The sequence below is a fragment of the Equus przewalskii genome, chromosome 2 (genome assembly GCF_037783145.1).
Source record: "Equus przewalskii isolate Varuska chromosome 2, EquPr2, whole genome shotgun sequence".
Classification (NCBI taxonomy): domain Eukaryota; kingdom Metazoa; phylum Chordata; class Mammalia; order Perissodactyla; family Equidae; genus Equus; species Equus przewalskii.
This window is the reverse complement of record NC_091832.1, coordinates 54,502,679-54,527,744: the sequence shown is the minus strand read 5'-3', so window position 1 is coordinate 54,527,744 and position 25,066 is coordinate 54,502,679. Positions and strand designations below refer to the sequence as shown.

At 40.1% G+C, this 25,066-nt stretch overlaps 1 protein-coding gene across 10 annotated transcripts in view; it reads right to left on the bottom strand.

The window, feature by feature from the left end:
- Positions 1 to 25,066, bottom strand: part of CDCA2 (cell division cycle associated 2) — a 49,239-nt gene that overhangs the window by 23,282 nt on the left and 891 nt on the right. For 2 of the 10 annotated variants that reach the window (XM_070607052.1, XM_070607035.1), the window contains exons 2-10: positions 23,944 to 24,007; positions 23,675 to 23,848; positions 22,312 to 22,466; positions 11,935 to 12,085; positions 10,482 to 10,681; positions 8,945 to 9,029; positions 3,415 to 3,611; positions 1,312 to 1,396; positions 599 to 843 (exon numbers count right to left, since the gene is read on the bottom strand). In XM_070607052.1, the coding sequence (XP_070463153.1) occupies positions 599 to 843; positions 1,312 to 1,396; positions 3,415 to 3,611; positions 8,945 to 9,029; positions 10,482 to 10,681; positions 11,935 to 12,085; positions 22,312 to 22,466; positions 23,675 to 23,848; positions 23,944 to 24,007 (1,356 nt within the window). Of the gene's footprint in view, positions 1 to 598; positions 844 to 1,311; positions 1,397 to 3,414; positions 3,612 to 8,944; positions 9,030 to 10,481; positions 10,682 to 11,934; positions 12,086 to 12,200; positions 12,328 to 13,462; positions 13,584 to 22,311; positions 22,467 to 23,674; positions 23,849 to 23,943; positions 24,008 to 24,261; positions 24,477 to 24,524; positions 24,904 to 24,930; positions 25,024 to 25,066 lie in introns of those variants that run through there. The other 8 variants (XM_070607046.1, XM_070607075.1, XM_070607029.1 and 5 more) reach the window with 8 other exon arrangements.

Here is a 25,066-nt window from a genome sequence, read left to right as displayed (position 1 = left end):
GGGGAAAAAACAGCCTATATTTATAGTATGTCAATTCTAAGACTGTTGCCCTTTCACATTTTAACACCTCTGAAATCTAAGTACATCATACAATTCATGGTATATATAATTTAACTGTCAGGATTTTTTCTTAGCGCTACATAAAATAATGGCACTTCTTACAATCAATAGTATTTAGGTTCGACGAAATATGCTATGTAGAAGGAGTTATGGAAGTACTGTTTTCACAGGAGAAACCGGTACTAATCTACCTAGAAAAATGCATTAATTTATACCATGACATATCTTTGAGTCCCTTTCAGGATTTCAAAGCATAATTATTGCTAATGCAAAAAAGGTCAGGTCTGGGGCCAGCTCTGATGGCTTAGTGGTTCAGTTTGGCAGGCTTCACTTCAGCAGCCCAGGTTTGGTTCCCAGGTGCAGACCTATATCACCTGTCTGTCAGGGGCCATGCTGTCACGGCAGTTCACATACAAAAAGAGGAAGATCAGCAACAGATGTTAGCTCAGGGCAAATCTTCCTCAGCCAAAAAAAAAAAAAAAAAAAAGTGAGGTCTGATGAAAACATAAACAAGTTTGTTCCACATTTTCACACTTACAACATTCTCCCCCTTGTCATCAAAATTTGGTTGCAATAACCGCTCAGGAACTGGTGACTGCTCGAGTAGCAGTGGACTGACATCACTCAAATCCTTTTTACGAACAGGTGTTCCTCCTTTACGCAATGGAGTATTTGCTGGCAAAGATTCATCAAACACTTCAGGGCTTAGGTCCTCTCCAAAAGTTACTCTCTTCCTCTTCCTTGTATTTAGAAAGGTCGGTACTTTACAACTTTCTTGACTTTCTATAGATAATAAATGGAAATACATTTAAAAATTAAGCTTTATTTCTTATCTAAAAGGCATAGCCTAGAATCTTTTAACTTGATTAGATTCAGCTATTATTTGTATAACATAAAACAGAGCGTGGAGAAAAAACTTCAAAATGGAAAAGATAAGCAATATTTCTAATTAAAATATAGTAATAGATTTTAAAGTAAATTTTGCATGAGAATCTTAGGAGACAACAAAATTGGAATATCAGTTTCCTTTCCAAGTCTCACTGTTAGGCAAAAATGGATAGATGAAATGGACAGACCAACTCAGACTCTCCAAAGAGATTCCACCCCCCCTCCACCAACTGTTCTTCATTCCCATGCAACTTCAGAAGCATCAAGGCATTAGCAGATCACTGAAAACGCCACATACCATTTCAGGTTGTTTTAACAGGAAAATGATATCCTCAAGCTTCAAAATAAATATGAACTTCTTACCTGCTTTTCGTTCTTTGCAACAGTTTGCAAGATTTGAGGTGAAACTTGGATGAGTCCCATCGTCAGAAAGGTTGTCACAGTGTTCCTAAACAAAGCAAACATCAAGGAATAATTTCACACAAATCAATACACACACACAGTCATTAAGAATGGCAACTTTTAACTTTTTTTCTGTCAATGGTAGATACTATAGTATTGCAGATTACTTTTACTTTCATAAGTGTTCTAGCTTAAACATGACATTAGCCACAAAGAAAAACTGGATTCCCTGGATATTACTTCAATAAATAATATCTTAGGCCAAAATCAAAGATCAGAAATCCACAATGTGGGCTAAATTCACTCCCTCATTTTTGATCTGACAAACAAAATTAAGGAAAAAGTGAAGGGCTGGAACTATAGTGTACTATAGGCAGTGTCTGATAAGGCAGACTACATAAATTGTCTGAGCTGTAAGAACTGCGCTAAAACAAGAATAAACCGATCAGGCAAATGGCATACCAGGGTGTTTTGTCTTTCAAACATGGGAACCACACCTTTTATAAGTGTACAAATCTCCTGTTTACCATATTCTTCAGTTAATAACAAGGAAATATTGTTATTTATCCCTCTAAGCTTCTCCAAGGAAGATCACAGAGCAGGCAAGTGGTGGTGATGGGACAGTGTGAATCCTGGAGAACAAGGCAGGGCAGGCCTAGCAAGGGGCCAGTGGAGCAGAGCTGGGCTGTGGGCTGGATGGGTGTCACCTCCCAATCCTCATCTGCTTGTCCAGTCTCATCCTCACCCCGACCAGCCCTTGCTCTCCACAGCTACTCACTTTCTCCAATACCAGATTCCAAGAGCAGTACCCTCTCTAAGAAACAGTCCTGCTCCTAACAAACCTCCTTAATCAACTATCTCCTATATCAATTATTTGTGAAATAAATGAACTTATAAAACATATTAAAGCATGTTAACTTTTAGATTTATCTTTAACTAAAACAACCAGGAAAGTGAGCAAACTCAAACTGTATATACCTACAAACTTTGGGCAGCTTAGTAAAAAGATCATCGGGCATAACAGCCTTCATAGGATTTTAGTGGCAGGACTCGGTGTTTGCTATTATAAAACTGCTAATCAATGAGAATGATGTGGATCACCAAGATGCTAAGTCTCTTTGAGGAGAAGATATAACAAACAGAAGATATGAATGAACAGTGCTGTACAGAGATCAAATCAGCTCTTTAACCAGAAAAATTGTTAAAACATTTAAAATAGTAATTGACCATACATTCATGTAGACAGAAGGTCGCCTAGTTCATTCTGGCCTTAGAAACAGATTTGTAGGCAAATTATATGCTAAAATGCCTATGGATTGAAAAAACAAAAATTATACTTTTCACTTGGCAGGCACTGGTGCTAATTTCACATTATTATCCCACTTACTGCTCAAATTACCCTATAAGGTAGTTACTAATAGATAAGGAAACCAAGGTACAAAAAACGTTAATTAACTTGCCCAGCTCTTAAACGTCAGAGTCAGGATCTGAAATCTGGCCCTCTGACTCCAGAGCCCACCCTCGCAGCCTCTCATGTGCTTACAGCCCATCACGGATTTTAATATCAGATTCATCTGGGTTCATTTAACGCCCTCAAGCCTAAGTTTCTATAAAATGGGGCTAACGTCTCTCTTGGAACACTCTTGCTGCAAGTACATGACGGATGCCAGCACCGTGCACAGGAGCACCCGACAAACGCCAGCTGGTTCCTTCGACCTCCTTTCTCAGGCTGGCTGAGCTTGGAGAAAGAAGCCCGCCTGTGCAGGCGGATCTCCAAGACCAAGTGTTCTGGTTGGGAACAGTGACCACTCACTCATTAATAATCATGAAACTTTCATAAAAGACAGTCTACTTATATTAATTCTACATACTATATTCCATACTGAGTTTAAGAAAAAACAAAAAGAAAACTTTGCACAGTGCTATAAGTGAGAAAAGGAGGCGAAAAAATTAGGGTAGGACATTTCCTTTTAAATCAGTATGAGACAACATTTCAAAGGTATTGCTTTAAAGCAAAATGAATTTTTAATCACTTTGCTTTAGGAAATGTAGCTCTATACTCACTTGCAGGCTTTCTAGACACAGCTTAACAGAGGGTTTCTTTAGCACAGAACGAAGGACGATGGTCTCAGAGGATGGACTGTCCCTCTTGCACAGTGTGGGGACCGGAGCCCTGACGTCAGGAGCTGTATCAGTAAAGGTGTCAAGTGAAACAGCCTCGCTCGATCCACTGTCCTCCACACAGTCAGCAACCTGGATTCCTTCAAAATGAACAGGTTAACATGAGAGGTGGGAGACATCTGAACCAGTTTGTTCTACACCAAAAATGTTATGTATCTGCAAAGGGAAAAACACTATCAAGAAATTCAAGTCTAACATATCCTGCTTAGGGAGTAACATCTGGGATTTCACTGAAAACACAAAAAGACAGCGACGTGGCACTGGTCACAGCTGTGAATTCAAATCTAACTCCTGAGGATAAAGGAAGTAAGGCGTTCTGGCTCCCTTGGACATCTGAGGAGGTGTCCAGCATCAGCTATTCACTGCTAGCCTGCCTCTACTCGTGACACCTAGGACTCACACCACAAAACTGACCTGAGCCAGGCAATGAATAGTGACTTATTCTATTGCTGGAGGAAGCGACATTTCAGCATGCAAGGGTGGTGAGAGGGAGAGGATGGGATGCTGAGGAGAAAGATTATCAAATCAAAACATAAACACACTGTATGTGCCCCAAACAAGGCAGCCCTCCTCCCCCAACAAATTCTTTTTCTTAAGAGAGCACTGCCTTATGATCAATATTTAACAAATATATATATATGGCACTTATGATGAGACAGGCACTTTTCTAGGTGCTAGAGATACAATGATGAACAAAACATACAAAGGCCCCACCTTCAGGGGACAGACAATATAAAATATAGTAACTGGGAGGAGTGGCTGTTAAAAGGGTGGCATGAGGGATCCACGTGATGGCACTGTTCTCTCTCTCAACTGCAGAGTGGTCAGGTGAGTGTACACATGCGATAAAATCACCTGGAACTAAATATACACACAAATGAGTGCATGTAAAACTGGTGAAATCTGAAAGAAAGGCAGTGGATTGTATGAGTGTCAATTTCCTGCTAGTGACACTGGATTATAGCTATACAAGATGTTACCACTTGGGGGGAAGTGGAGGAAGGGCACACTGGATCTCTTTGTATTATTTCTCACAAGTGCACATGTATCCACAATCATATCAAAATAAAACGTTAAAGAAACGTATCTCCAGCAACAAGCAGTAATACACGCCATTAAGGAAAATAATGTAGAGACAAGGGACAGGTCACGATAAGGTAGGAGGGCTGATGCTGTTTTGGGGTGTCCAGGGACAGTTTCCTGAGCAGGTATTTGAATAAGGTGAGGAAGCGAGCCTCAGTGCACACGTGAAGAACATTAAACACAAGTGCAAAGACCTAGATAGGAATGTACTTGGCAGATGAGAGGCAGGGCAAGGCCAGCGTGCCTGAAACCAAGTGAGCAAGGAGAAGAGAGCTAAGAAATAAGCTCGGAGAGAAGACTAAAGACTACGTCAACTAAGGCCTAGTAGAAAGGGTAAGGAATGGATTCTAAGTATCCTGAAAAGCCAATGAAAGTTTTTAAGAAGGGGAATGACATAGTGTGACTTGCATTTGAAAAGAAGCATGCTGGCCACTATGAGGAAGACTCTAAGAAAGAGATGGGATGAGGGGGGAAGCAGGGAAATTACTTAAGAGAACAAAGAAAACAATCCAGGCATGAGAAGACGATAGCCTGGACCACAGTGACGGTGTTAGGACGTGAGAAGTGGTTAGACATTGGATACATTTTGAAGATAAGGCCAACAGCAGTTGTTAATGGGATAGGAAGTTTAACTCGAAAAAGGGAGGTGTCAAGATAACTCCAAGGTTTTTGGCAGAAGCAATAGATGAATGGCAGTAGGTATCATTTACCGAGATGAAGAAAACAGAGATGAGCAGACTGGGGAAGGGAAAATAATCAACCCTGTTTGAGTATGTGAAGTTTGAGCTGTTTATTAGACATCCAAGTGGAGATCAAGAAAGGCAGCTGGGTACTTAAGCTGAGAGTTCAGGCAAGGGGCCGAGGACAGGTATTTAAAGTTTGAAGTCAACAGCATCTAGATAGCATTCAATGTGAGAATGCCTGCAATCACTAGGGAGTGGTATAGAGAGAAAAGTCCAAGCGCTGAAGCAGGGCATTCAAATGTTTAAAGGTCAGGTTGGAAAAGGAGGAACAAACAAAACAACAAAGAAGAAATGGCCCTTGAAATAGAGGAAACCACACAGAATGATGTCCTGATGCGCAGTGAAGACGCTGTTTCCCACAGGAGGGCGCGGTTCGCTCTGTGTGTGACGCTCCCGAGACCTTGAGGAAAGGAACATACTGGGAGTAACTACTGGGATGGCAGCGGGGACTGCTGCCTACAAAGGCCTGTTTGGAGCAGGATCAAGACAGAATGGGAGGCAAGGAGACAGAGTGCAGCCTGCTCTGAAAGGGAGTTTTGCTACAGAAGAAAGCAAAGAAACTGAGTTCTGGCTGGAAGGAAATCCTGGGACAAAGACAAGTTTAAGATGGGAGATATTATGACACATTGTATGTTAATGGAAAAAATGAGTAATTCAGAAAAGGACACCTCAGACAGAGGGTTCTCAAAAAGGTTGGGGGCCACAAAGAAAGGCTGGCTTTGGATACGAGCACTGAGACCAGTGTAACAGGAGGAGAGGAGGAGGACGCTGTGCAGAGATGCAGGACAGTTTGCAGTGTAGGTGGCAGAGGACCAGGACATTGGCTTCTGACATCTTTTGTTTTCTTGGGGATGTAAGAAGCAAGGTTCTTAACTTTACTGAAGAAGCAAGGGACTGCAAAGGGGCACCAGGCAACTTTATCTCAGTCATCCATGGGTAGGGTGGCCAGATTTAGCAAATAAAAATGCAAGAGACCTAGTTAAATTTGAATTTTATCTAATTATTTATGAATGTTGTTGTTGATGCCATCAAGTGAATTTCAACTCGTAGTGACCATGTGGACAGCAGAATGGGACTTTGCTCGGTCTTTTACTGCCATCCTGTCATCTTCCAGGGTGGTATCAGACAATGCTCTGTCTGCTATTCACAAGCTTTTCATGGCCAATTTTTTCAGAAGTGGATGGCCTCATCTGTCTTAGTCTGGAAGCTCCACTGAAACCTGTCCACCATGGGTAACCCTGCTGGTATTTGAAGTCCTGGTGGCACAGCTTTCACTTTCACAGCAGCACGCAGCCACCACAGTATGACAACCCACAGACGAGTGGTGTGTTTCCCTTAGCGGGAAATGAACTGGGACCATGATGGTAAGGGCACCAAATCTTAACCACTAGACGAGCATGACTGGCTTATGCATATGTACACCGATATAAAAGAAAAATAATGCATGGGACACACATATACTAAAGAATTATTTGTTTCTAAGAAATAAATTAAAAGTATCTTTAAAAAAAAAAAAGGCAAGGGAAGGAGGGCTGGAAGCTTGATGCAAAAGAGTGAACCAATTAAGAACGGAAGGGACTGTCGAGCAGTGCCGAGGCCCATGTGAGATGAAAAATTGGGTAAGGCTAGCAACACACAAAGTACTTAGCACAGGTATACATGGGGCAGGAGCACAGCAGGCAGAGACATTCCTGGGGCTCGGTTTCTGGCGAGATGGATAAGACAGATGAGGTGGAGAGGGCACGGGAAGTAATGGAGGTATCACACAGGCTCTCCTCGCCAAGCTCTCCTTTAACTAAGTATTTTCTATCCGACTTTATAAGATCTTTTCACTCTTCCTAAAGGTGCCCTGTCTGAGACATAATAACCTTGGAGTGCCACCAAATAACCAGCTTAAAACACCCAAATCAGCACTAGACTCCCTTAACTCAAGGCCCCATCATCGAGGGTGGATTTGCCTTTCCCGGTCTTACACAACATTTCTGCTTAGGGTCTGGTGAACTGTTAAAATGGGATATGTTGGCTCTTGCTGTGATGATCCCACTTAAGACAAATTGTAAAGGGAGGTGTTTGGTATGACAGTTTTGTTTTCTTTTGTTTTATTTCTTGGTGAGGAAGACTGTTGCTGAGCTAACATCTGTGCCAACCTTCCTCTATTTTCTATGCGGGACGCCTCCACAGCATGGCTTGATTACAGGTGTGTAGGTCCGCACCTGGGATCTGAACTTGCAAACCCCAGGCTGCCAAAGTGGAGGGCATGAACTTAACCACTACGGCACCAGGCCAGCCCCATGGTATGATGACAGTTTCTAATAACCACACTTAACACATTCTATAACTACTGTCAAAGAATATGTCACTCCTAAGACAAAGTCCCATGAAAGTGAAGCAAGAGAATTGGTAAGAAATGCTTATTTCATCTAGATGACAAACTCAGAACCCAGCTCTGTGCCCCATCCACCCACCACATGACTAAAATTAAGAAGTTAGAGCAGCACTACAAGAAATGCTAAAGAAAGTTCTTTTTCAGATTGAAGGGAAATGCTATCAGAGGGAAACTCAGATCTTCAGGAGGGAATGAAAAGCGCCAGAAATGGTATCTATCTGGGTAATTATAAAAGACTATTTCCCCCAAATACACATGGTTGTTTAAAGCAAAAAAGCACCTTGTGGGGTTTAAAATGAATGTAATATAGATGACATCTATAGTGTAAAGGACCATAAAAGACATGAGTGGGTGGATAGAAAACAGATCAATACAATTTGTAAAGTTCCTACTTTTTACATGAAGTTGTACAACATTAAGCTAAGAAGACTGTGAAAAGTTAAGGATGTAAATCACCATCCCTAGAGCAACCATTCAAAAAAGGCGCAATGAAATATAGTTTAAAAGGTAACTGGTAAATGGATTTCCAAAAAAAAAGATCAAATAAACCCAAGAAAGACAAACAGGTAAATAAAGGAATAAAAAACCAGAAAGAACAAACAAAACATTATGATAAAACGGCAGATTTAAATCAAACCTTATCAATAATGACTTGAGAGGTAAATGAGCCAAGTACTCCAACTTAAAGGCAGAGATTCTCAGAATGGATAAGAAAGCAAGACCCACTCACTACATGTCGACAAGAGTCTTACTTTAAAGACACAGGTGGGTTGAAAGTAAACCTGGTACCTTGCTGACGACTTTCAATCAATACAAGCATACTGATTTGGGGAAAGGCTGAATAAGTTTTAAATGCTGGTCCCTTTCCATACGCTTAAAAGCCAAAAAAGTCATGTGTAGGGTTTTCTCAAACAAAATACCCCTGTTAATATGTTCAGAGATCCTATTCTTTACAATAAACTCTATTAGCTTGGAAATAGTTCACTAATTCTTACCGGTAGCAGTTCAAAGAAAATGTCATCCCTGACTTAACAAGAATTCTGAAACATTTCTACTAGACCGGGAGCTCTTTAAATGTAGGGAACTATTTTAGTTTTCCCAAATTTTAGCATATAAGTACACCAACCATAAACATCTACTCAACAAGTTAAGTTTCAACGGGCGAACCGGCACACGTGCTAAAGAGAAACTACACACTTACCACTTGAAGCCTCTGTGAGCTTGGAACGTAGAACAGACTCTTCAATCAAACATCCAGACTGCATGAAACCAGATTCAGAAGATTTCTTGGGGAAAAAAAATTTAGAGTAAAGAAGTATTTATATCTTATTACTTATAGGATTACTGATTTCTTTATAAAGATCTGAGTAAGCATCACAGATTATCTGGAAATCTGACGTTAATCCAATCAATCACCTTCACTGTGTAGCTAATTGTTACAAAAGTATACAGGAATCTGACTGAAAACACAGCACTCATCTTAACTGCATCGTAAACCCCTCCTGGACAATTTTCAGCTCCCTAGGAAAGGGTGACAAGACACTTCTCTGTGGCCTTAACGTTTGAAGTCTAGAAAACTATCTTAACTACTTTCTTTAAAGAGGAAATTTTCAAAATAACAAAAACTGTTGTATAATTACTGATCAAACAACAAAAGTTATCAATAACTAAGACAGGAGAATAGCGAATGGCTAGGATAGAAAACACACTCATTAATCTGGAAAACATTTCCAAAGCATGGTGTATGTCTAAATAATTAACTAAAGTTCTGCTAAGAAACAATTACTATTAGTTCTGTCAGATGATTTCATATTAACTGGAATAAAGCAGAGCAAGCCGAGATGATAAGCACCTCTAAGATACAAATGAAATCTGCTGGACCCTGAAGAATCTTTAATGACCATCAGACACTTAGTACACCAGTCCAAACAAGATTAACAGGATGATACCGGATCTGGGTGACAGAGGAGGTCAGAAAGAAAGTTTCAACTCTAACGGCATTCGACTCTGTCTCCTCTCACTAGAGAAATGGGAACCTGCGCCATCAAACCAGAGCCAACGGCATGAGACGAGAGTCAGTCACGAGAGAACCAGCTACCTGCTCACATCTGAGTGAAGATCAAGTACCTTCAATTGTATTATTTAATCCATGTTGGTCATCGCCCTTTGACAAATCTTGACAGGCTTTAGGTAGTTAGTTATAAGCAACAAATATCCCTTCAGCTACTTGAAAGAAGAGAGGAGAGCAAAGAAGAAATTGATAAATAGCACCCTGCCTCCCAGTCAGTACTCGACCAGCGAGGGGCACAAGGCAGAAGAGCAAGACCCTCAGCCCTGAGGAATATAGCCCTTACATAATCCTCACCTAGTTTACCAGTTACGTGGAACTGATACGCTCATATGTCTGCCTCTCCCAGCAGACAAAAAGCTGTTCAAGAGCACAACTGTGACTTTCTCACTGTTGTACCATCCGCATCTAGAATGATACCTCCAAAGCAGAAGACCACAGGGCTTACTTTTTCATAATCAAAAGCAACATATTAATCAAACTGTCTCTAATAACCAATAAGCCAACCAATAAAAAAATTTAACAAGTAGGAAATACACACATGCAATTTAAAATCCAGCTACAACATAGCAGGACAAGTACTCTAATTGCAAACGGTCTTGACAGTCTTAAAACTGCCTACCCAGGAAACCAAAGTTTCACCTTCCTATGTTTCCAGTCAGTGAATTACCTCAGAAAGATCTGCAAGAGAAGCTCCAACAGCACACGCTCTGCCTGCACTGGAAGACGGAGCAATACTGACCACGTGGAGACCAAGTGTACCAGTCAGATTCCCAGCAGAGCTGCTCTGAGAAGACGTCCTCCGACGCTTGGAGGATAACTTTGCAGGGAACTCAGACTGCTGACATTCATCAGGGCTTTCTTTTCTGGCTATATATGCAAAACAAAATAACACAGGCATAAGTTTTTTTCACTGTATCATTTTAAAATGTTGTACACGTCTTAATAATTTTAGTAAAATTTAATGCTTGAGTTTAAATACTCTATCAATGAAAACAAAAGTCTAGTACATTTTTTTAATTCAAAAAAGGAAACCTAACTGAAAGGCAAGAGAACATAACTACTAAAACATAATAAAAATTTAATTAGAATTTTTTTCAGACTTCAAAATGTACAGATATGCTAAAATACATTTGCATTTCTGATACAGCATCTCATTCCATTTTTAAATTTACAATGAAACCTTTTCTTTGGAACATTTTAAAGGATTTGGTTATGTTCTAATACTGGTTCTGCTCTGATCGTGTATTTTATGAAAATTACAGCCACAATGTGCCTCAGCTCTTCCTGGCAACAAAAAGGGAATTTAATCGTCTGCAGAACTAGAGTAATCATGTAAATAAAATATTCTATAACTCAGGTAAAAACCGGAAAATAGGTTTAAGTTACAAACTATAAACACAAATCAGTACATGGTGTGGGTCATGCCCTGTGGACGCTGATGAACCAGACTTGTCTTGAGCACCAGTGCACTGTGTGCAAGGAGGTGCTGAAATGTGGTTCAAGAAACCAAAACGACAGCATTTGGAACCTAGGGTGCAGAGCACGAGAGGAACGCTTGTGACGATTACAGTCGGGCCAAGACTTTGCCCAATTCTGGCGTTGGAAATGATGTGTGACTGGAAAATCAAAAGTGACAGATAAAAGAGCCAAATGATTTACAATCTAAAAGTTATGATAAAGAATACAGCAGGCTATTAAGATGTCAGATTAGATATATCTGTTTGTTCTATCCGAGCTGGGTGTTTGGTATCCACACAAATGCTTGCCAAAACTTAATAATAATCCTCTCAAGTCAAGGTTTCTACACTCAGATTTGCCACACGCCCTATTCTAAAGATGAAATGAGCTAATCAACCCTGACATTTTCACACTTAAAACATAATTGTAGCCATGTGGAAAGGTCGGCTCACGACTGTCTCATATCAGGGTTTGTCAAGAGAAACCAGAAATCTAGATTTTTGTGTGAAATGTCCCAAATTTTAAATTTTAGGCCCCATTTAATAATACAGCTCCGCTCAGAAAAGACTACTTTCACACTGTGGAACTAAATCTTCTTTATACCTCAGAGGTTTGTCTGAATAAACACAGAAGCCCAAATTGACTGAAATCTTTCTACTCACTCAAGCCTGGTGTCTCGAACTCTCCTTCTGCCGCTGAGAATTCGGGACAGTCAGTCATTTTCTCATCTTCCTTTATGGAGTGAAAAGCCGACTGGAAGGCAGATATTCGCTCTCTTAAAGAATTAACATTTTGATACAGTACAGGGCTTCCCTGTTAAAATACAGAGACATACAGAAATACAAAATCATAATGTTATAAATCAAATCAAACATCCTTTCTATATTTTAGGCCTATAACCCTCGAATCCAAAACTAAATGCACTTACTGAAGATCAGAAGTAATAAATTAGCAGAGCAGAGCCTCTTCTCCCTTGAACGACACACCTTCAGTGTGAACATTAGGTGTGCTGCCAGCATCTGAGTTTCTCCTCTGCTCCTCCCTCAGTTTTTAACCTGAGCAAAGAGGAAGCGCTGTGTGGTATGTTCAGATGTGCAGCTGTAGCCTAGATACTAATAAGTCCACGGACTACACAAGAGAAGGCTCAAGTGGGTGGAAAGTGCTCTAAAAAAGCACCCAAATAAAATGTAACCCCAATTATTTGGGGACTAAACAACTCTTTAAAAGGATTATTTCTTGAAGGGGTGGGCGCTTAAGGACCCTCTTTTATAACTTAGAGTCCATAACCTCAAACAGCCTCAGTGAATGAAATCTGAAAGGGAAAGAGGTTTACCACAAAAATATTTGAGAGAGGCCAGTCTAAAAGACTATACGGAGAATACAAGAACGCACTGAATCCTGGAGAGAGGGCAAGGAGGAGCCTGCCTATTTGGAAGTTTTACCGACGGTCTGCTAAAACATCCACTGAAACTCAGCTGCCTGACACCTCTGTGCCACGTGGTCTCAGCGTACCTAGTCTAACTCACGACAGTCTCACTACTCACGTCCGTCCATACACACCCTCTCCCCAGAAGGCCAGAACAAGACACCTGCCCTCAAATTTACCCTCTCTCCTTTGGCTCTCCACAGCTAAATTTTCCTGATTTCATGGGACCTCACTTCCTTGGAGCTGAAAGCCAGCCATTCACTAAAACTACAACGCCCAACAGTTAGATGGTCTAAGCGCAGGAGCCCTCTGGATAACAGGGCTTCAGCCAAAGAGTCATCAGATGAAAGTGATACTATCAGGGATAGACATGCCAGATAAAATAAATGCAAGTATAGCCACGCGTTGTTTCATGTCAAGGACAGTCAGAAATGCGTCATTAGGCAATTTCGTCACTGCGTAGAGTGCACTTACACAAACCTAGACGCTATAGTCTACTACACACCCAGACCATATGGTACTAATCTTATGGGACCACCATTGTATATGCAGTCTGTCATTGATCGAAATGTCATTATGTGGAGATGACTCTAATACACAATTTACAAGTTCTGTTAATCCATAAAACAAATTACTGATTATGTTCTCGATACATATTCCTTTTTTTCCCCTTTATTATTTAGACTAACATATTTCCACTGTTTTGGAGCTGGCAGCAATTTTAAAAATTAAACCAACAGGCAAAAGTAAGGTAAAAAAATTACCTCCCTTAAAGATACTGTATGGAGAAAACTCAGTTAAAATCTTGAAGACATGCTTGATGGTGAATCTCCTCACACACTTGATTCCATTCCCACTTAAATACTTTCATAAAGCAAACTCTCTGTTACATAATAACAGAATATTTTAAATTCAAATATGGTTGATGATGTAAACCTTTATGACATAAACCACACATAACATTCATAAAAAGTTGGTGGGCAGCTCATATCTATATGAGATACGAAGAAAGAAAGGGGTTATCCCAAAGTTATACAATTTATCTTGAATGTGCTTTTTTTGTACTCATATTTGATCATGGGAGGGGCAGGTGTAATGTCCTAGGAATTGGGAGCACTTCAAAATGCTGCTTAAAACAAATGAAAGGTTCCCTAGTCAAAACTGTTTTTTCTTTATTTTCTGATGGAGAATGAGAATAAACAAAGTAAATAAAAAATTCAAAACTGTACTGCTTTTTTTGGGTTAATGAAGAAATTAAAAGAGAAATCAACAAATACCTGGAGACCAATGAAAATGAAAGTACAATATATACCAAAATCTATGAGATACAGCAAAAGTAGTATTAAGACGGAAGCTAATAGCAACACAGGCCTGTCTCAAGAAATAAGAAAAATTTCAGATAAAGAATCTAATGGTGTACTTAAAGGAACCATAAAAGAAGAACAAATGATGCCCAAAATCAGTAGAGGGAAGGAAATCAAAATCAGAGTGTAAATAAATGAAATAAAGACTGAAAAGACTGATGAAATAAAGAGCTGGTTCTTTGAAAAGATAAACAAAGTTGACAAACATTTAGCTAGACTCACCAAGAAAAAAAGAAGGCTCAAATAAATAAAATCAGAAATGAAAGAGGAGAAATTACAAGGGATACCAGAGAAACACAAAGGATTAAAAAAGAATGCTATAAAAAGTCATATGCCAACAAATTGGATAACCTAGGAGAAATGGATGAATTCTGAGAATCATACACCTTCCAAAACTGAATCAAGAGGAAATAGAGAATCTGAATAGACTGATCACTAGTAAGGAGATTGAAAAGGTAATCAAAAACCTCCCAAAAAACCAAAGTCCAGGACCAGATGGCTTCCCCAGCAGTCTACCAAACATTCAAAAAAGATTTCATACCTATCCTTCTCAAACTCTTCCAAAAATTGAAGAGGAGGGAACACTTCCTAACACATTCTACAAGGCCAACTTTTCCCTGATACCAAAATCAGACAAGGACAAAACAAAAAAAGAAAATTACACGCCAATATCATTGATGAACACAGACACAAAAATCCTCAACAGAATATCAGGAAATCGAATACAACAAACACGTTAAAAGGATCATACACCATGATCAAGTGGGATTTATTCCAGGGATGCAGGGATGGTTCAACATCCACAAATCAATCAATGTGATACACCACATTGACAAATTGAGCAATAAAAATCACATGATCATCTCGATAGATGCAGAGAAAGCATTTGACAAGATACAGTATCCATTTATGATAAAAACTCTGAATAAACTGAGTATAGAAGGAAAGTACTTCCACATAATAAAGGCCATATATGACAAGCCCACAGCTAACATCATTCTCAATGGAGAAAAACGGAAAGCCAACCCTCTAAGAACAGGAACCAGACAAGGATGCCCATTTCCGCCACTCTTATTTAACACAGTACTGGAAGTCCTAGTCAGAGCAATCAGGCAAGAAAAAGAAATATACGGGATCCACATTGGAAAGGAAGAAGTGAAACTGTTACTACTTACAGATGACATGATATAAGATACAAAAACCTTTAGGCTCCACGAAAAACCAGTTAGAACCAATAAATAAGTTCACAAAGCTGCAGGAGACAAAATCAACATACAAAAATCTGTTGCATTTGTATACACTAATATTGTACTATCAGAAAGACAAATTAAGAAAACCATTTATGATTTTCTTATACCATTTATGATTGCATCAAAAAGAATAAAATACCTAGGAATAAATTTAATGAAGGATGTGAAAGACCTGTACACTGCAAAGTGTAAGAAATTGATGAAAGAAACTGAAGAAGACACAAATAAATGGAAAGACTTCGTGTTCATGAATTGGAAGAATTAATCTTGTTAAAATGTCCCTACTACACAGAACAATCTACAGATTCAATGCAATCCCTATCAAAATCCCAATGCAATTTACCACAGAAATAAAACGAACAATCCTAAAATTTGCATGGAACTACAAAAGACCCTGAATAGCCAAAGCCAAAGAAATCTTGAGAAAGAAAAACAAAGCTGGAGGCATCATACTCCCTGATTTCAAACTATGTTACAAAGCTATTGTAATCTAGAGTATGGTACTGGCATAAAAACAGACACACTGATTAACGGAACAGAATAGAGAACCCAAAAGTAAACCCATGCATATATGGTCAATTAATTTATGACAAAGGAGCCAAGAATATACAATGGGGAAAGGACAATCTCTTCAATAAATGGTGTTGAGAAAACTGGACAACCACAGAACAAAAGAATGAAACTAGACCCTATCTTACACCATACACAAAAATTAACCCCAAATGGGTTAAAGACTTGAACATTAGACCTGAAAATATAAAACTCCTAGAAGAAAAGATAGGCGGTAGGCTCTTTGACATCAGTCTTGGTGATGATTTTTTGGATTTGATACCAAAAGCAAAGGCAACAAAAGCAAAAATAAACAAGTGGGACTACATCAAACTAAAAAGCTTCTCAACAGCAAATGAAATCATCAACAAAATGAAAAGGCAATCTATTGAATGGGAGAAAATAATTGCAAATCATATTCCTCGTAAGGGGCTAATATCCAAAATATACAAAGAACTGATATAACTCAAGAGCAAAAAAAAAAAATCTGACTTAAAAATGGGCAGAAGATCTGAATGACATTTTCCCCAAGACATACTGATAGTCAGCAATCACATGAAAAGGTGCTTAACATCACTAATCATCAGGGAAATGAAAATCAAAACCACAATGAGATTTCACTGCACACCTATTAGAAAGGCTATTCCCAAAAAGACAAGAAGAGCCAGCCCTGATGGCATAGTGGCTAAAGTTTGGTGTGCTCTGCTTTGGCAGCCCCAGTTTGGTTCCCGGGTGCAGAACCACACCACCCATCTGTCAGCAGCCATGCTGTGGCAGTGGCTCACACAGAAGAACCAGAAGAACTTACAACTATACCCAACTATGTACTGGGGCTTTGTGGGGGAAAAAGGAAGAAAAAGGAGGAAGAATGGCAACAGATATTAGCTTAGGGCAAATCCTTCCCTGCAGAGACAAAAAAAAAAGACAAGAAACAACAAGTGCGGGTAAGGATGTGGAGAAAAGTGAATCCTTGTGCACTGTTGGTGGGAATATAAATTGGTGCAGCCACCATGGAAACCAGTATGGAGGTTCCTCAAAAGTTAAAAATAGAAATACCAGGGGCTGGCCCCGTGGCCGAGTGGTTAAGTTCGCGCGCTCCGCTGCAGGCGGCCCAGTGTTTCGTTAGATCGAATCCTGGGCGCGGACATGGCACTGCTCATCACACCACGCTGAGGCAGCGTCCCACATGCCACAACTAGAAGAACCCACAACGAAGAATACACAACTATGTACCGGGGGGCTTTGGGGAGAAAAAGGAAAAAATAAAATCTTTAAAAAAAAAAAAAAAAAAAATAGAAATACCATATGATCCAGCAATTCCATTTCAGGGTATTTATCCGAAGGAAATAAAAACATTAACTCAAAAAGAAATACGTACCCCTACATTCATTGCAGCATTATTTACAATAACCAAGATATGGAAAGAAATGGAAACAACCCAACTGTCCATTGATGGATGAATGACTATATACCACATTTTCCTTACCCCCCCTCCACACACACACGAGTATTTTTCAGCCATAAAAAAGAAGGAAATCTTGCCATTTGTGACAAACGGATGGACCTTGAGGGCATTATGCCAAGAGAAGTCAGTCAAAGAAAGACAAATACTGTATGATCTCACTTACATGTGTAATCGAAAAGCAAACAAAAAAACAAATAAAAAACGAGTTCACAGAGACAGAGATTGGTGATTGTCAGTGGTGGGGGTGCAAAATGAATGAAGGGGTTAAGAGGAACAAACTGTCAGTTATAAGATGAATAAGTCCTGCGGATACAATGTACAGCATGGTGACTATAGTTAATCGTACTGTATCGCATATTTGAAAGTTGCTAAGAGAGTAGATCTTAAAAGTGCTCATAACAAGAAAAAAAATTTTTTAACTATGCATGAATAGATACTAACTCATTTTGCTAATCATCTTGGAATATACACAAATCCATTACATTATACACATGAAACTAATATAATGTTATATGGCAATTATACCTCAATTTAAAAAATTTCAAAAAAAAAGAAACAGCAGAATAAACATATAACTAAGAGATGTGGAAGCAAATACCACAAGCATCAGCTAGAAAAGCTGAAAGCCTTAGAAAAAGAGAAAGGGAGGATAAAGCAGCTATACACTATTGTTTTTATATATAAATGCTATGGTACTAATTGATTCTTTATGTACATATACATTTTAATTTATATAAACTTTTAAAAAAGTATTTGCAAGAAAATTTTATACTGTTGGAACACAGAATCTAGATTGGGTAAGGGATAAGAGAGGAAACAGTGAAAATGTGCTAAGGTCGATAGTTGGAAGGTTTCAACCAGATGAGAGAATCGTAAAGAAGGCTGCCGTGTAGGTAAGAGAGAGATGATGGAAGTGAAGAGTGCAACCGGGATACACTAGCAGTGACTGCTCAGGTAGAGGAGAGATCACCGGAGCTACAGAAGTCAAGGACCCGAGACCGCCAGGATGTTGCATGGATCATCCATGTGGTTGGTGAGCTATTCAAGAATGAAATAAGAGCAGTGGAGGAAAGATGGAGAGGCATTTCTCTTCAACTTCTCCTCCAAAATGCTTTCTTTCTAAAATGAGGGAAGGTGGAGAAAATAAACAGGGGATGAATTATTAAAGCATATAGGCCCTTATACTTTACAAAAAACTAAAATGTTCTACTAGTGCATTTGCAGAACATTTCAGTAAATTGGAACATGTAACTATTTAAAATTATTTTATTCATGCATTCAATGAATTTGTTGAGGAAGAAAGAGTAGATGAAGTGAGAACTGAAAGAGCAGAGCAACCAGGGGTAGTTACAGCAGAGGCAAATGTCAAAGGTAAAGGACAGCACTGCCCTGTTCACAAAACCACTCAGTTTAAAAGCCCCCGCTTTTTAACGATGCTAGATACTAGAACTATATATTCAAGTACTTCTTTTAGTATAGTCATATGATATGAATGGGGGTGTGTTTCTGTGTATATGCATATTCTTAAGAAAGAAAAACGAGAGAGAAATCAACAGCATATATGGAATATCAACGGACAGAAAGGGACTTGGGCCAGAGAAAGCTGAAACTGACAGGGCTCCTTAGGGAGGTTTGACAGCAAGAAACAAGCAGACGTGGGGCAGACTCCCAAAAAAGGCTCAGGTATCCAAAGCATCAGGTATTTCTCAAACAAGGGTCAAGGGCAGGACTCAAAACAAGAACAACATTGAAATTGTATCAGTAGCACAGATCTCTCCACAAATAAGAAGGGGCCTTTACATTTTGGAGGGAACACAGAGATATAGGATGCCATGAGATTTACGCCTCCATCAACAGCTAAGGATAGGGGACCCTGTTCTGAAAACAGAATTTGTCTGAGCCTTCTCAATGAAGTCAGACTTTCAGCCATAGAACACTTGAAGTCAAATGTTTATACCCCCAGGAATCCCTCTCAGAGAAAACGGATCTGCCAAAGAGAAAAAACCCATAGGATTCTGACATTTGGGAGTTCTTCCAACAAAAAAGTGGTCCCATTGTTCTACATAGAAATCTACCAGCCAACAAACCCAGACCATGCACAATGAGCTCCCAGTCAGTTTTTTAAAGTGCCTCACTTTTAAAAATGAACAGACAGTCAAGGATCACTAGCCACCTGAAGAAAGATTCCAGCACAAGACAGAGCCTAAAATAATCAGGTAGCAAAACTGAACCTGAAGGAAAAGAGATTCTGCCAGATGAGGAAGAAAACTTCAACAAAACTATAATGTCCTCAACAATCCAGAAAGAAAGGAACTTCATCTGAAATTTTATAACACCATGAAGAGAGCTTCCAGAATGAAAAAGTAGGCCACACCAAGGACAGGAAGTCAAAATATGTGTTGAATTCTTCAACTCTGTAGGCTAATATACAATGGAGCAATGCCTTCCAAATTTTGACGGAAAATACGTCCGACCTAGATTTCTATACTAAGACAAACCATAATTCAAACATGCTAGAAGAGTAAACTTTGTCAAATATGCAGAAGCTCCAGAAAAACGAGGTAGTAAGCCAAGAAAAGAGAAAGATATGAGGTCAAGGAAACAGGGAATCCAAATGGGAGAGGAAAAGGGAATGACCAAGGATGGTGGAAGGAAGTCACAAAGTGACAGCTGTCCAGCAAATCTAAATGGTAACCAAGGCAACAGGAGGAAGAAGACACAGGACACCAAAAAAAGAGAAAAGAACCTATAGACTCTTAAGGTTTACAGTTTTGTCAAGTTTGGGGATGAGATTATATAACAAATTAAAAGACTAAACCCCACCAAAAGAAGTATTTACTAACTACAGGGAAAACAAATGTGCAAGAAGGAAATATGACCCTAACATTCCACATAGGAGTTTGTGAAAAACATCTACATGATTAAATCACACAAACTAAACCCTAATTTAAAAAATTTACAATTGACTGTATTGGAAGGATGGAGAAAAGGGAAAGTGCTGGAACAGCTGTGGCCAGGAGATGTGATAGAAAATTCCTGTTTTTCACAGAAATAACAATAATAAATCTAAAGCATAAAATGTTCCAGATAAAACAGTTTTAAGTACTGGTATTAATGTATTCACCCCCATAAAACCCTTGTTATGATCATCACCCCCATTTTATACATGAAGAAAAAGACAGAGAATAAGTAACTTGCCAAAAGTCACAATTAATGAACAATAAAGCAAAGAATCAACCCCCAGCAATATAGCTCCATAGTTCCTGCTCATATCTACTATAACAGCAGTTCTCAGGAAGTCTTTACACTCTCAAAAATTATTAAGAACACCAAAGACTCAGTTCATGCTGGTTATATCTATCAAGAGTATTTTAATAGCCTTTTCAGAATTGTGGAGATTCTTCTTTATTGCAACACAAAACGTAACAAAGATTTCTTAAAGGTTAGTTGCAATGTCAAATATGAAATCACATCACTGAACTTTTCATATTCTCTTATGTTAAAATCCATGGGTCTACCGGGCAATTTGAGAGTCTATTTTGCATGCACTGGTCATATGGAAAAATATTGATTTACTCACTTATGCAGATGTTCCAAATGTTGACACATTTTATTATGCAATATAAAAACCACATTCATTAATATCCCCACTGATCTATCAGAAGTCTAGCTATTGAGAAGTTGTCAAGCTCGTGGTGGGAAATACAAGTTTTCCAAAATTCTAATGTTTTTTTGAAAACTCAGATTTTTTCATTGGTCAGAAATATTTCCGTTTTTCCTTAAAGGGGCAGGTTTGCTGTTCATTTTTGAGAAAATATTGCCCACATTCCCAAGTCTGACTAACCACGACATCTGGCAGTCATTCTTTCAAGTAAAAATGATGTTCCATGAAAAAAAGTGGCTAGATCAGCTTACAGCTTGAACAATCACACACAGGATTTCTTTCAAAACATCCACCACACTTCTGGACGTACTCTGGAAGTCCTTGATGCATAATTTGCATTTCATCCTACGTCATACTCAAAGGTTGAGAATTAATACTAATTTATAATCTTTATTGCTTCCTCAAGGATGCTAAGTGAAACCGGCATTGCTATTTCCTGTGAATGAGTAGCAGTGATGAATAAAATGGCAGCTTGGTACCACCAGTTTTACCCACCACTGCTTTTACACCATGAGTGCAAACATCGGCATAGTGAAAAAAGGCAAATCAAGTCTTAGTGCTATCAGAAAATAATGTTTTGCCCTCGTATACCTCTTGAATGGGACTCAGGGATCCCTAGGGATCTCAGATAATCTTTGAGAACCACGGCACTGCACTATACAGCCTCACACATACAATGTCTAAAACGGAAAAATAAAGAAGTGCCATTGTAAACACAGTGTAAAACAGGAAGGCCAATATCGAGAGTCAGAAGTAGCTGTCCTTCAAGAAAGGTAAGCTGGGGACTGTCTTCCATAGTAGGCCTTGTACCACTTTTGAATTTTTGGGAGCTTGTATTATTCTGACAAAAATCTGCAAAAATACTAAATACTTCCCCATCAGCTGACAAATAATTTGCTCCCTTCCACTAGGTTATCCCAAATACATTTTGTCCTGGAGGAATTCTTGCCCCTACATGCCAACACACAGTAGTCACAAAAAAATTAGACGCTCAGAGACAAGATACTAACAGAAAAAGGTCGGAAAACACTGCCTCATGTCATCATAGGAAAACAGACATTAACTAGAAAAAAACTTGCAAAACAAAATGGAAAGCTCCTCTAGAAAGCCATTTCTATCCAACATCTCCTAACTCTTAATATCTCCATGCTCAACATCACCATTCATGCTAACTGCATACTTTCTGTAAAACAAAATATTCTCTCCAGATCCAAAAGAGATGAGGGGCACTGGAAGGTAGAAACACTACAGAAAAGCTTCATAACAGAGCAAAACATTCTCCCTGGAAGAATTCATGACAGGTCTTAGAAGAAAATCATACCTGAAAAAGGGAATTCTGTGTCAAAGGAGATTTCTCTGCATTCTTTACATTCCGCTGCTGAGCAATGAAACGAATAAGATGGTTTGTTTCAGGAGAGCCCCGGGCACCAACTGTAGAGCGTCGTCTGGATTTTTTAAGGTAGGTTGGTGACTTTCCTATAATGAAAACTTTCTTTTAAATTGGAATAAAACAAGGCGATCGTCAGTAATCATATCCTGAATACCCAAGATGTACCGGCCTGAGAGAAAGCATGATAAACTGATGATACAGAAACCTAAATACAGAATTACAGGCAAAATTGTCCTGAAAAGTTGCATAGGGATCTTTGTTTTTTCTATTGATTTATTCCACGCTCCTGGAACAGTGCCTGGCACATAGAAGGCATTTATCAAATAGTTGTGGAATAAAGGCATGAACACATCTTAATTAATGGCTCTCATTTTTGTTTCATATTTCCTGCACACAGAGGTGGGTAATGGCTTGCTTTGGACTAAGAATTTGTCTTTTTCTGAATTAGTGAGTCTTATCCCCAAGACTGAAAGGAAAGATCTCCACCTAGATACATGTACTCTCATGTTCCCAATTCTTCAAGGTAATTTTTCTTTTAGATACCTACCTACCTTCAGCACACTACGCTGAGTTCTGGCCATACACCTAAGCACACAATATAAATCTAGCCTTTTAAAGGTCTAAGAGCGATGTTCTTGAGAAGAGAACATAGAATGGCAAGCCACTTCGGTCCTCTCTCAGTGCCACATTTCCTAGTCTTGCATCCTTTGACTTTCAAGTCCCACATTACCCCTCCATTTCTAAATGCTGTTCTCTAATCTAATTCCATTCCCATATTTCCGTCTTCTCCATCTAAATCAGACTTTATAGGCTCCTGTGAATTTCATTTCTACTGCTTTAAGATTAGTCTTTGAGTGAATTTTCTGTTTGTAATTTTGAAAGGGGCATATCCCAGTCTTTCAATGTCATCTTTTCTGAATTGCCCTTCAACTTTCTCTTACTTTTGTCATACATAACCACAGAACAGACTGCTTTTCCTTTTAGTATACACACTCCTGTAACCCATATGTCTGGTCAAAAAGTGATTCACACACTATTCTTTTCCAGTTTGGGCATGGAGCACAACTCTGACTTAGGAGCATTGTAATGTTGGGTGGCCTGGGACCCTAGTATCCTGCTATGCTAGATGAACTGTGCATGCGCACGAAGTCTCCCTGAGGAAACAAGTTTGCAGAGTCAGTCAATTTAGAAAGGTAAGGTAGTAAGACAGACAGGCTAGATGAGCAAAATTGAGTTATATTAGAGCTATTTTTACACTTCAAAAGCACTGCAATAGAATGACAACTTCTCTTACCGGAAGAGCTCTTTACAAAGCTTTCAGGTGTGATTCCCAATTGCTCTACAGTTACTGAGGAGAAGTCCAAAGGTGATTGAAAAGCATCTGGTGTGCAACAATCAGGAGTCACTTCCGCTGCACGCTTCTGAGGAGTTACAAACTTCTCATTTCCCAAAGTGAAAGAGGCCTTCTCTGAAAGAGACAGCATGTTGTGGGGGTTAAACATCGTTATCAAGACAAACACCTAAACCTAAAATTTCACAACGAGGCAACAGATCACTACGTACCAGCGTTATAAATAACAGACTCCTTGGTTTCAGGGGGTTCGCTGTCCTTTGAATTGTTATCCATCTAAAAAAGAGTAAGAAAAATGAGAAATAACCACACCCCTCAGATTAATGTGCTTCGATCGAGATCCTCACTCAAGGCCGACTCCTAATGCAATCTATACTGGCACGAAAATGGACATCAAGAGAGTACTTTTGGAGCTCAAACTAAACAGGGAGAAATGGAAGAAACTGCTGTTCAGGATGAAACAGAGCAGACTCCCTAGTGTATAAGCCACGGCTTCTCAACCTTAGCGAACACCTGAACCATCTGGGTACCTGTTAAGCAGGCAGCTTTTAGGATTCCCAGAAATTCTAATTCAGGAGATCTGGCTGACCCTCGAACCTGCATTTTAAAAACCCCGCGGGCGATCGGTTCAGGCCGCAGGACCCCTCGCTCGGTGCGGCCGGACAAGCGGGGCACGCTTCCGAGCAGCACGCCGCAGAAACAGCTCGGCGCTCCCGCGTCCGGAGCGCGAGCCGGGCCGCCCGCCGCACCCCCCGCTCCCAGCCCGGCCCGCCCCCCCTGGGGTATCGCGAACACTGCACCGCGGAGGAGCGTCGTGGCTGTCTTGCCTTCCAGACCTCGGCTCTCTGGGCCTGAAGGTTCGCTCGAGAAGGCAGATGCTGGCCGCCAAGCTCGCCGCCGGCAGGCCGCCTCGTCCCGGCCCCGCCGCGCTGTCTCCGGGACCCGGCAGCCGCGGTGCCCGAACCCACCCCTCGGCCCGGCCGCCACCCGCCGCCGGATTCAAATCGCCGGCCCCGCCCCTCGGCGTTCGGCGTCCCTCTGCAGATCTCTACGCCGCCGCCACCCGCACGTGTCCGCGCCCGCTCCGAACTCTCCCCGGCCTCTGCCTCGCCGTCCCAGGACAGGAGTGGCTTTGTGGTCTCCGAGAGAAGCCACCGCTAGCTACGTGACGCACTTGGCCAGACACACCCGCTGCTGACCTGTGTCCACGGGGACTACTTTCCATGAGTCTCGCGGAGGAACCCTTCGGTTAGCCACCAGTTTGTCCCCGCCTTTCGATTGGATGCTGCAAACTTCGAAAAGAATCATTGGACCAATCCTGACAGAACGACGGGC